At 46.4% G+C, this 12,126-nt stretch overlaps 1 protein-coding gene across 3 annotated transcripts in view; it reads left to right on the plus strand.

The window, feature by feature from the left end:
* STS (steroid sulfatase) overlaps positions 1–12,126 on the plus strand; it is a 161,788-nt gene that overhangs the window by 114,212 nt on the left and 35,450 nt on the right. For all 3 annotated transcript variants that reach the window (XM_043571467.1, XM_043571466.1, XM_043571468.1), the window contains exon 8: positions 7,089–7,226. In XM_043571467.1, coding sequence (XP_043427402.1) covers positions 7,089–7,226 — 138 coding nt within the window. The remainder of the gene's footprint in view (positions 1–7,088; positions 7,227–12,126) is intronic.

Genomic DNA, 12,126 nt, shown 5'->3' on the forward strand with positions numbered 1-12,126 from the left:
ACCTGCTCTTATTATTATTAAGACTTATTATTTCCCAGATGTATAAAACATCTGTGCTTGGACTGTGCATATGATACCTCCTAATCGATGTGTGTTTCTGTTTGGCTGTGGGCGGGTCCCCCATGGTGGCTGGCTAACTCCAGGGTAAAGCTCCAGCTTTATGGGGAGATCTCAAGCTCTTAGAAGTAGTTCATGGATGAGAAAAGAGTCCATGATGAAAAAGTCAACATGAATTCACTGCATCTTGTGTGTTTTTCTAATGTCGTGATGACTGTTTCCTTTGAGATGGTCCTGTCTGGACCTCACAGTCTGCAGAAGAGCCTGACAGCCCAGAGCCTGGTAGTACAGATCTCGGGGGAACAGCCAACCTGTCCCTAAGAGCTTGCAATCTCTCCGTAAAGCCAACGCTTCACCCTGTAGTTAGGAAGATGCTACAGGGGACCCGCACACAAGCAAACTGAAGGTCATGTGGATTAGAAGCAAAAGCCAAGAGAGGAGCTTGGTGGGGTGTTAGTCAACGTGCCCAGGAGGGCTGGAATCTGTGCTGTAGGTGCAGGGTGTCCGTGAAAGGACGTACAGTGTTCAATTTTGTACCTTCAGTTTCATGGATGATAAAACCCCGTGAAAAAAAATAACCTAGTCCTAAAATAAAAGTTGAGTATGGGTGATGTGGTTGAGCATCACAAGTAAGAATTCTGAAAGGTTTCGTTTTGTTGAACGTTGTCCGTTTGCCTCTGGACGTTCTCTGCTCACAGCCCAGGTCACACAGCTCTTTCACGGTTGGCTTCCCATGAGGTGTTGCCGGACAAATCCTGGCTGGTATGTTTCTGGAGCTTTCTGTTGGCTTTGATCCAAGGAATGGCCCCGGGGGATATGGGCAACCTCGGACTCCATGACAAAGCCTGGGTTACCCCCAGGTCAGGTTCAGCCAGTGGCCACTCAGAAGACCACAGAGTGGCACCAGAATTCCTGAACCTCATTTTCTGCCAGACAGTAAAGTCCAGGCAGTAGAATGGATGAAGGGTGGAAGACCATATGTTCGCTGAGCACAACCCTCTCAAAACTGTTCCCTGCCAGCCTCATCACCTGCTGCTCAGCTCCGCCACCCCCCTGTGATGTGTATGACCCTAGGGAAGCAGTGACCACAGGCACTGGCTTGGGATGGCTTCCTGTGACCCACAGGTATGCCAGCTTTGGGTTTCCTCCCACACACGTGTGTGATTCCCTTGAACAGACACGGACACCATTCCGATTATTTCCAGCAAGTGCAATGCCCTGGAATACACACACACACACACACACACACAGACACACACACACACACACACGTTATTGTTAACCCAAGAAGATAGCTGAGTCGAGCAGCGAAAACACCCCAGATGGTGAGAGCAGGTGCAGGGGATAAATCACACATTACAAGTGTGATGAGGGCAGAGACGGGTTTAATGGAGGAAATCACAACATTATCCTAACAACCAGGTACAGCACAAAATAAGGATGCGTTTCCCGGAAACAATAGGAACTCAGACAGGAACTCACTAAAGCAAGAAGCGCCAGCAAAGTGAACAAAGGGTCATCTGTAGAAAAGCAACATTGAAAACTGTAGGCTCTTCCATTTCTTAACTGCCCTAACAATCCTAATTCTGCATTATTATGTTTCTTTTCCATGTGTAAAAATTAGGTGTTGAAACTGTACCCACATCTCATTATCATTGTTGTTTTGGAAATCTGGAAAATGCCAACCATTTCCTTTTATTATATGTCAGGGAATACGACACATTTAGTCGCGTGTAAAACCGTCTAAAAGTACAGTCTTCAGATGGGCACCGTTGAGGTTCACAGACGTCCCGGGAGATGTACTGAATCAGAATCTTGGTTTTAGCATGGTTCCCGAGGTGATAAATAAGGCCACTAAAATTCGAACAACGCTGATGTGCGATATGCTGTAGGTCAAGTTTACCTGCGTTAAGTGGACCTCGCTTCCAGCTGGAGACAGTATATCTATTTGCGCATTGACAGATATGACATGATGCATGGGGTGTTGGGTCTGCTTCTCATCCTACATAAGCTAACAAAGAATTGCCTTTCTAGGGCCGGTGACAGCTAGATTTCTGTGTGCCACTCAATAACAGATTCAGGCTCAGGAGAGCCTAAGGACGTAGGTTAAAGCTAGAACAGTGAGTGCCAAGCATTGCACATGCCTGACACAGACTCCCAGCCACCAAGAGGTGCCACATTGAGGGACTGCATGGTTGTGACTTCAGCAGGATTATTTGAGTCCCACCCTTAACCTGTTAATCAGAAGACTTACTAAAATAGTTGTAGGGGGATTTTTCTGGTGTTCCCTAGAGTCATGTTGAGTACGTGGAAATTTTCTTCATGTTGTTGCAAGAGCTAAGGTGCATTGAGCAATCGTAGTGTGACCAGTTGTGGGCTGTCGTGTATGAAATTCTCCTCGTTTGTGCATCCCGGCAGCACTTTCCTATTTTACGTTTTCATCTCTGACGTAGAGGCAAAGAACCCCACAGAGCAAGCTGGGAACCCAGGATTCAAAGTGAGTCTGCCGCTCTCAGGAGCCAGAAGGCAGACCCTGAACCCTTAGTTTTACGTGATAGCTTCTCTCTCATGTACCATCTAGAATGTGGCCCATGCGTTGGTAAGCCTTCTGTCTCCTGAGTGGCATATCACTGCCTGATTTTCAATAGTGTCTTCACACTCATTTGTAGAGTGAATAAATGGAATGAAGGAACTCTCTAGAATTTAGGCTTCCTCTGCAAGCCGTGTTCATACCTGGAGAAGAAGGAAGGAGCCAGACTTTGACGTTTCCGTGTGTTGTCCTTTTGGTTTACAAAAGTCCTATCTGAAGTGCTCATTTTTTGATAAGCTCGCTCTTGTTTGACCCCAGTTAAATAAAAAAGTGATCTTGAAGTGACTTATTTTCTGTATTTGTTTCATTCAGGCAACAATGTGAGAAAGCTTTGGAAATAACACATTTCACTTATAAGCTATCCTTCAGCCCACCATCGGTAATTCAAAACTATCATCCCATATAAATTGGTATCATTATACCTTGAGAACCTTACTGAAAAATAATATTTGTGAACCTCTGACTCGTAGTGTACTGTCTGAAAGCAAGAATAATACGCAGGCATTTGTTCTCACGGGAGATTTCCGTTCAGAATTTTTAGGAGAGAAATATGTTAGAGCTTTATAGGATCAATCTTATGAAAACTTAAACAGTTAACGGGCTTCAGGCTTTACAAATGAGATTCTGGCGTAAGACCTAAATTGTGTGGGATCCAGAGTGTGTCATTTGGGAAAGAAAGAACTAAAAGGAAATCAGAAATCTGACCATTTCTGCACAGATACAGGCAAATATTCCGCTGTTTGTACATGCCCGATGGCCTCAGCTAGATGCCTTGTGTTAATCCCAGCCCAGCTGTATAGGGAACTTTTGATGAAAAAGATGAAGTCATCAGTCTAGGCAATGAATTAAGAAGAATGGATGGAGACAAGGGAAATATCTGATCACAGTCATTAGGAATACTGGGATTTGGAGTAAGACAGAGTCTGTCTGCTAAGTGCACCTGTAGGCTCATCTGGAGATGAAAAGAGCCTACAGGGGAAACAGGAGCTTTAGCTGGCTTGAGCAGAGAATGGGGTCCCCAAGAGGCTCCAAGGGCTTGGATACTGTGCAGTTAACACACAGCCCGTGTTCAGTAGGTGCTTTGTAACACGTGTCGGATGTCTGGATGAAGAAGTCTCCGACTCAACACTGCATCTGAAAGGCACTTTTTAAAAAAGTAGTGGGAAGGGTCACCTGGGTGGCTCAGTCGGTTACACATCTGATTCTTGACTTTGGCTCAGGTCATGATCTCACAGTCATGAGTTCAAGCCCTGCGCTGGGCTCTGCTCTGAGCCCAGTGTAGAGCCTGCTTGGGACTCTCTCTCTCCCTCTCCCTCTGTACCCCTCCTGGTCCCATGCTCTCTCTCTCTCTCAAAAAAAAAGTAGACTGTTTTTGATCACTTTTACAGAAAAATTAGGTCTACAGAAAAATTGAGTAGAAGGTACAGTTTTCATATGTTCCCTTTCTTGTGCACATTGTGTACCTAAGAATATCTTGAATTCGTGTAGTACATTTGTTGTACTTGACGAGCCAACGTTGAAGCATTGTTATCGACTAGAAGTGATAGTTTTCATTAGGGTTCACTGTTTGAATCCTACATTCTGTGGATCTGGACTGACGTGTGATGACACATACCCACCATTACAGTATCGGACACGATACTTTCACTGCCCTAAAAATCCTCTGTGCTGACTCTTTGTCCCCACCCTGCTCAAGCTATGGCAACTACTGATCTGTTTGCTGTCTCCACAGCTTTGGCTTTTCCAGAACATCATGTAGTTGGAGTCCTATATTATGTACCTTTTGAGATTGGGATCTTTCACTTGGAAATATGCATTTTAAATTCATCCATGTCTTTTCATGACTAGATAGCTCATTTCTTTTCCGCATGGACGATAGACCATTGGCTGGAGGCACTATACTGGATCCATTCACTTGCTAGAGGACATCTTGGTCATTTCCAAGGTTTGCGCAATTATAAACAAAACTGCTATAAATGTTTATGTGCAGGTTTTGTGTGTGTAGAACCTATCATAGACACCACATTTTAAAGAAACGATGCTAAGTTTCTTCTCAATCTGTGAAGGGTTAATCTTATTTGGAAGGTAGATATATGATTGCCTACCCTTTTGCAAAATGCTAATTATAACTCAAGGAAGTAAACCCTTCAATCCTCTGCTAACTGCTTAGTCTGTTTTTAGTTACAAATTGTCATATGAGGGGCAACTGGGTGGCTCAGTTGATTAAGCATCCTATTCTTGATTTCGGCTCAGGTCATGATCTCACAGTTAGTGAGTTTGAGCCCCGTGTTGGGCTCTGTGCTGACAGCATGGACCCTGCTTGGGATTCTCTCCCTCTCCCTCTCCCTCTCCCTCTCCCTCTCCCTCTCCCTCTCCCTCTCCCTCTCCCTCTCCCTCTCCCATCTCTTGCTCAAAATAAATAAAAACAGATTTAAAAGAAATCTGTGACAATTTCATAGGAGCCAAAAGGGGCATTTTCCCTTGAAAACATAGTGGAGGTTATATTGTCTTATTCCTTCTCCCTGTTTCAACTCATTAAGTTAATTATGATACATGTAGCTTAAATTAGAGTTGGAGCCAAACCTCCCCATGCACACAAGTGATTTGCCTTGCTGTACCCGATAACACCACAACCCGTGTCTGCCTGATAATGATGTATCATGGGAGACAGATCTGAAATGGCCCTTGTGGATCTGACTCCTTGGTTCTGAGTATGACATTTATGTATACGGTGTGGCTTCTTAGAATGTTTATGATATGAGTTAAAAAATTTGAGAAAGATTGAACATACTGTAGCCCGTAGCATTTACAATCAAATGGGAGACACATGTAACAAATGACTTGGGTTTTGCTTTTGGCTCGGAAATCATCTGTGCACCTCCACGGAGAGTTGACGGTGTGATCCTTCCCAACCCTTTCTGAACCACATGGGTGGAGGTGCGGCCCCAAAGTGGGGGGCCCGTCCCCACTGGGGCTTGACCTACGTGCTGGGTACAATGTGCCCTTACCCAGCTATTATAGCTGCAGGGGACACTTGGTGTCCTTGTAAAATTCTGAAAAGGTTTATTACTCACATAATGAGGGTTTCTGCGGCAAGCAAGGTAGGTCCCGAGCTGGTCCGAAAATAGCTTGAGAGCGATGGGGGAGGAGGCAGGGATTGGCTTCAGTGTGCAGGCGGGGGCTGGCGTAGCCTGGTTCCCCCATGAGTACGGCAGGGCGCAGCACCCTGGCTCTCTTGTTAGCTGGCTGGGCACATGTAGAATGAGTAGCAGTGAGGCTTTAAGAGCTCTTAGCAGTCAAACATCAAAAGTGGGGTCACACCCTAGTACCTCAATCAGAATATAAGTGCACGCATCAACTTACTAAATTTAACTGGTAGCATAGCATATATGGGTCTCTGTGGAGATCACAAAGTGTATTCCTTACTTTCACCGTCATGTTCTTCTGACTTGAGAGCTGGCAACAGCTTCCTCAACAGGCAGCCCATACTTTAGCCCCTTCTGCCTTCAGCCAGCTCCTTTTTTTTTCTTATGGAAAATTTAGGCATAAATAGAAGCAGACAGAAAAGTGAAGTGAACTTTCACGTGCCCCTGATGCACCTGTAACAACCATGAACTCGTGCTGCATCTCGTTTAATCTGTACCCCATCCTGCCTTCCCTACTTCCTGCATGAAAGAAAACAAGTGGCTGTCATACCCTCTCGTCCATGAGTATTTCAGTTGGCGTCTCTGTTCTTTTCCCTTGATGTCTTTTTCGCTCCTCTGTGGTTCCCATGGAGTCCATCCGTGTAGCTATGTAAGGTTTGAGACTCTGCCCTTTGGAATCAGATTTCACGCTTACTTTCTGGCTGCTCAACTTCCTAACTCTGTGACCATGACGAGGCCCCACTTGCTCCCATCTGCAAAATGGAACCTACACCATTTAGTCATTAAGGTTCTGTGTGGTCTAAATAAAATACAGATAGTTTTATATCTGTATGTACTGTAAGTATTAGAAGAAGACATTCATCATAAAATATTTGTAGGCATGTTTGTTCATGTAAGAAGAACATTGACGGTTTGGGGTTTTGCATTGAATTAGGGGAACTGGTAGACTTCTTCTACTCAGGACCATGCCACATTCCTCTAAGTGGCTCATGCTCTGTGGTCCTGATTCTTCCAGAATACTTTCTCAGGTATCAGTCTGCAGAATCCGTCCACGATGCCTAGAGTTTCAGATGATGCTTTTGGATGATACTTGGTTCAATGACTGTAGCTTCCAAGAACCCTGCCACAGTTAGACTTTCTGATTACGTTGCATCCCCGGTTGGGATCGGCGTGGGAAAGCTGTGATGTCCGAGAACATTTCCTTCCCATCTTAAGAGAAGTCGGTGAGAGCAAGTAATCTCCTTTCCTTTTGTAGAGACTGAACTGTGTTAACGTTGGCTATCTCTCCCCTTCAGGGCAGATCTTGAAGGTCCTAGATGAGCTGAAACTGGCTAATAACACCCTCATCTACTTCAGTTCGGACCAAGGAGCACACGTGGAAGAGGTGACCCCTAAAGGAGAAGTTCACGGAGGAAGTAACGGAATCTATAAAGGTGAGGACTCTGTGAAGGTGGGAAGTGCTGATGTGGAGAAGCTGTACCCTCCCTGCTCATGCACTGGTTGAGTTTTCCTTGATCTCTGAGCTCTGATGCTGTTCCTCTGCCATTTTCCAATATGCGGGACATCGCTGTGTCACTGGCATTGAACAGCGACGTGGCCATGTCGCATTTCTGTGTGGTCTCCGTGGGGGTGAAAAGCACGCATTCTGGGTCAAGACCTGATGTCGTCTTCACACAAATGCAGCCTCATACTGGATAGCTGGTTAAAACAACAAAGCATGTATCAATTACCTGTTGCTGCCAAAACAAAATAACAGAGACTTGTGGCTTAAAACAGCAGTGTTTTTTTTTTATATTTATTGATTTATGGAGAGAGAGAGAGCAGGGTAGGGGCAGAGAGAGCGAGAGACTCCCAGCAGGCTCTGCACTGTCACAACACAGGGCTTGAACTGTAAGATCATGACCTGAGCTGAAATCAAGAGTCAGATACTTAACCGACTGAGCCACCCAGGTGCCCCAGAACAGCACAGTTTATTAAGTTCTTGTTCTGGAGGTCAGGAACCTGAAGTGGGTCTCACTACTCTAAAACCAAGGTGACAGCCGGGCCGTGTCCTCGTGCATGCTCTGGGGAAGCATTCCTTTCCTTGTCTTTTCAAGCCTCTGGAGGCCACCTGTGTTCTTTGTCTAATGACCTGTTCTTGCATCTTTGAAGTCAACAATGGTTGCCAGGGGAGGCATGGCTGGGAAGGTGTTAGCCACCCGCTATGCCCGCTCTCTCATTGTGCTTATGGCTCACCCACTTTAGCGGTCACCCACGTTAGCGCTGGGCCTAAGCAGCAGCACACGGCTTGTCTGGCGACACGTACGAGTGGCATCATACACATCACAGTGCACCTGCACCAAGGCAGGGCGCTGGACAGAGGGTAACACGCTGTCTGTCCCAAAGGCAGCGTACCTTGTGCTTGGTTTTACATCTTTTTGTGCACGGCCTACAGGCGTCTGAAATTCCGAGAACCTCGGGGCAGGGACCCTTCTTACGCGTTTGGTTCCCTGGAATGCAGGGTGGAAAGCATTCCTGTTCCGTGCTGGTCTGTATAACCTGCAAGGGGTGTTCATTCCCCTTCCTTGGCTTGCCTTTGTCACCACGCCAGGGCAGAGCATACGCGTGACATTTGATGCAGGTCAGGTGAGCGAACCCAAGTGTTTCATGGACAGAGGATGAACACTCCCCAGGCAGCCACTCTTTTCGGCCAGCTTCCTCTGTTTATCGTCTTATTTCAGCGTAGGCAGCAGTCAAAACCTGTGTTCCAATATATTAAGATGAGGTATGTCTGCCGTGTTTCCACGACGTTGTGGCCTGTGTGGAGAGAGCGGTTTTTAGTTTATTTTACAGATGCCAGCGTCTCTAAAGATGGAGTTACAGACCGTGTTCCATGCACACGTTAACCCGTCCATTCGTTCTCCCGCAGAAGGTCTGTGAGGTCCCAAAGTGGGTTAGCAGCTGGGGATGAGACATGGACTGATAGAAGTAATAGGTACAGTCTTACAGTAATGCAGTCATAGAAGTGGCTACAAAGGAATATGTGATTTAAGAAAGCTACGGAGAGTGGAGACTCCGTTCAGGGAGCATAGAGCAGATGATGGATCCCACGATGGGTTATGAGCCGGAGGGGGTGGTGGTATTGGCTTGTAGCTTTGATAGTTGGCTCTTTGAAGATACAAGTGGTGTGGGTCAGGATGAGAGCGTCAAGGGTCCTGAATGACGGTCACAAAGCGAGGTTATCATACAGTCCTCACAGCGTGTCGCTAGCTCCCTCCTGATTTTCGTTTCTAAGAGCAAACCTAGCAGATGCGTTATCCATGTTGTCCTGTTTTGCTTGAATGCTGGAAATATCACCAGCGTATTATGCTCTATCAGTATCCCAGCCACTACTCTGTTGCAGAGCATTATCCCTTTGTCAGATTTAGTTGAAATCGGGCTCCCAGTGAAACATTGATAAAAGGCGATGCCCTAAAAGAAAGATGTGGTTTCCTTCGAGCTGTGGGAAATGACCAAAGACTTCTAAATGTCAAAACATCTGGTTTCCTAAAGCTGCAAATTCCAACAGACTCGCTCGCAGAGGAATCACGCTGGCTTAAACTCCCTGATCAAGAGAGCGTCTTTTTCTGAACACTAATGGTTTTTACTCTCAATCACAACCCCTCGGAAAGATCGTTAGTATATGAGCCCGGTGACTCTGCCGTGTTACCACTCTAATCTGCTTCCCTAATGAAATCTGTGGGTTAATTTAATAGGATGGCTACAGTTAAACCATCCTTCTCCAGAATTCAACAGGTTATTCCTCGTAATCCTAGGGACATAAGATCCCTGCTGTTGTCAGCATGAAAAAAATGTAATATTATGGGGGTGAGGGAATAGTGACACCATTAATCTTCTCTCTTTCTTTTAAAGATGATGTTTGCAGCATGATTCTCCTGTTTAGACTGACAGATGGGTCATCTACGTCAGTCTGACTCCGGTTTCGGCTCAGGTCACGGTCTCACGGTTTCATGAGATCGAGCCCCGCATCGGGTTCTGTGCTGGCAGCACAGAGCCTGCTTGGGATTCTCTCTCTCCCTCTCTTTCTCTGTGCCTCGCCCACTTCTTCCCTATCTCTCTCTCAAAATAAATAAAAACGAACACGTTAATATATACTGAAAAAAACGGGCAAGATTAAGTAGGGGTGCCTGGCTGGCTTAGTCAGTAGAGCATGCGACCCTTTTCTTTTTTAAGCTTATTTATTTATTTTGAGAGAGTGAGCAAGGGAGGGGCAGAGAGAGAAGGAGACACAGAATCCCAAGCAGGCTCTGAGTTGTCAGCGCAGAGCCCGCTGCAGGGCTCAATCTCACGAACGCTGAGATCATGACCTGCGCCGAAATCAGGCGTTGGACACTCAACCGACCGACCCACCCAGGAACCCCAGAGCATGTGACTCTTGATTTGGGGTTGTGAATTTGAGCCTGACGTTGTGCGTAGAGCTTACTTAAACAGCAAGATACATAAGTGAACCTCAAAATGCCATAACGTTTAGACTAGCCTATGACCTCTTAACAATTGTTAAATGTAAAAATGCCAACGGGATTGGTAGAATATTGAAAAATGTCCACACCGCTAATTTGGGACTGGGGAATAGGAATCACTGGTTTAAAGTAACAGGATTTACAGTCTCCTTGCAGTCCTGGACTGTGTGTAGGGAGCACAGACCGTGGCTCTCAGTGTGTGTAACTGCGTCTTGGGCAGGTGTTGGGTCTGTTTACATCAGACAGATGGAGGGATCTTCAAAAGGCTCTCTTCATTCTACACCCTCACCTGGGTTAGGGCAGCTTAATTGGAGCTCAAGAAATAGTCCCCAAAGTTGTTGCTCTCTTAAGAAAGGATCAGTCGGCCTCAGCCAGCCTCCTTTGATGTCCACATCAATGTTTAGAGCCTTTGGATCAGTCTCGTAGAGATGGTGCAAGCCAGCTCATGGAAGCTTCCTCTCACCCTTCAGTGCTGGCTTATAATCCTCCTTTGACCTGCCTCTCAAAGTTGGGAACCTCTGGGGCTGTGTCCTGAATCCCCTCATTTCTTTACCTACACACTCACCAAATGTGGTGTCATCTAAGCCCGTGCCCTCAGGTGGCATTTGAGAGCTGGTAACCCTTACTTACTGTGAACCCCAGACTGTTCTATCCAGCTCCCCGCGTGATGCAGGGCATGGATGTTCATTGGGCACATCCCCACGAACAGATCCATACTAGAGATCTGAGAGATCCCCAAGACCACATGTCTCACTGATTTGCACTGATTGGCACTGGTCTTCGCTCAGTGACTCAACACCTAAAGCTGGTTTCATTGAGTCCCTGCAGCCTCTTTCTTTGATCTGCCCTGTCCCTCACATTCCAACAGTGAGTCCTATACACTTGATCTTCTAAGGACACCTGACATGGATGTACTTCTCTCATGTCCAAGAATGATCTCCTCCTCCAGGCCAGTATCACCTCCAGCTCATCTCCCCAGTGGGTTTCCAGGTGGTCTTTCGATTCGTTGTCTGCAATCCATTCTCCACCCAGGCAGCCGGATGAGCTTCAGTAAACATGCACTCAGTGTATTGCGTTGAGTTTTCCTCCAGCTGCCACGGAACAGATGGCTTACAAACAACACGACGTGATTCTCTCTCTCACTTCCAGAAAGCAGACATCTGAAATCAAGGGGTCATCAAGACAGTGCTCCTTCTGAAGCCTCTCCTGGAGGATCCTTCCTTGCCTCTCCCAGTTTCTGGTGGTTGCTGGCAATCCTTGGCCTTCCTTAGCATGTAGACACATCACTCCAATCTCTGCCTCCTCTGTGTTCACAAGGCTTTTCTTCCTTTCCTAAAACCCTCTGCTATATCCCCATGCACTGAGAATACAATGTAAAGTCTGCACCTTGGCTGTGTGACCTAGAACTGCTTTATCTTCCTTCCGTCTTTCTGCATTTTAATCTCATTTCCACCTTCGGGACTTTCCATTGGCAGCTCCTTCTGGTGGAGAGCTCATCTCCTGATGTTTGCGTGCATTTGCTCCCTCCTTCGCGGGTTGCCTCTGTAAGATCTCTCTGGACCATTGAAACAAAAGTTCTCATCTGTGCCACCAGATCTCTAACACACCACCTCACTGTAATTTCTTGTGCATCCAGTATGTTCTGTGTGTATTCATTTATGTGCTCATGGTCTGACTGCCTTCTCTTCATGTAAATCCCATGGAAGCAGACATCTGCGGTGTGTTATTCCTTCTGTCTCCTTGCCTACGGTAACCATGTGGCAGGTCCTCCCTACATACTTGCTGAAAGAATAGTGAGCAGCTCCCAGATTTCTCTTCCTTCTGCTCCTAGGAC

This window comes from Prionailurus bengalensis, chromosome X, assembly GCF_016509475.1.
Source record: "Prionailurus bengalensis isolate Pbe53 chromosome X, Fcat_Pben_1.1_paternal_pri, whole genome shotgun sequence".
Taxonomy (NCBI): Eukaryota; Metazoa; Chordata; class Mammalia; order Carnivora; family Felidae; genus Prionailurus; species Prionailurus bengalensis.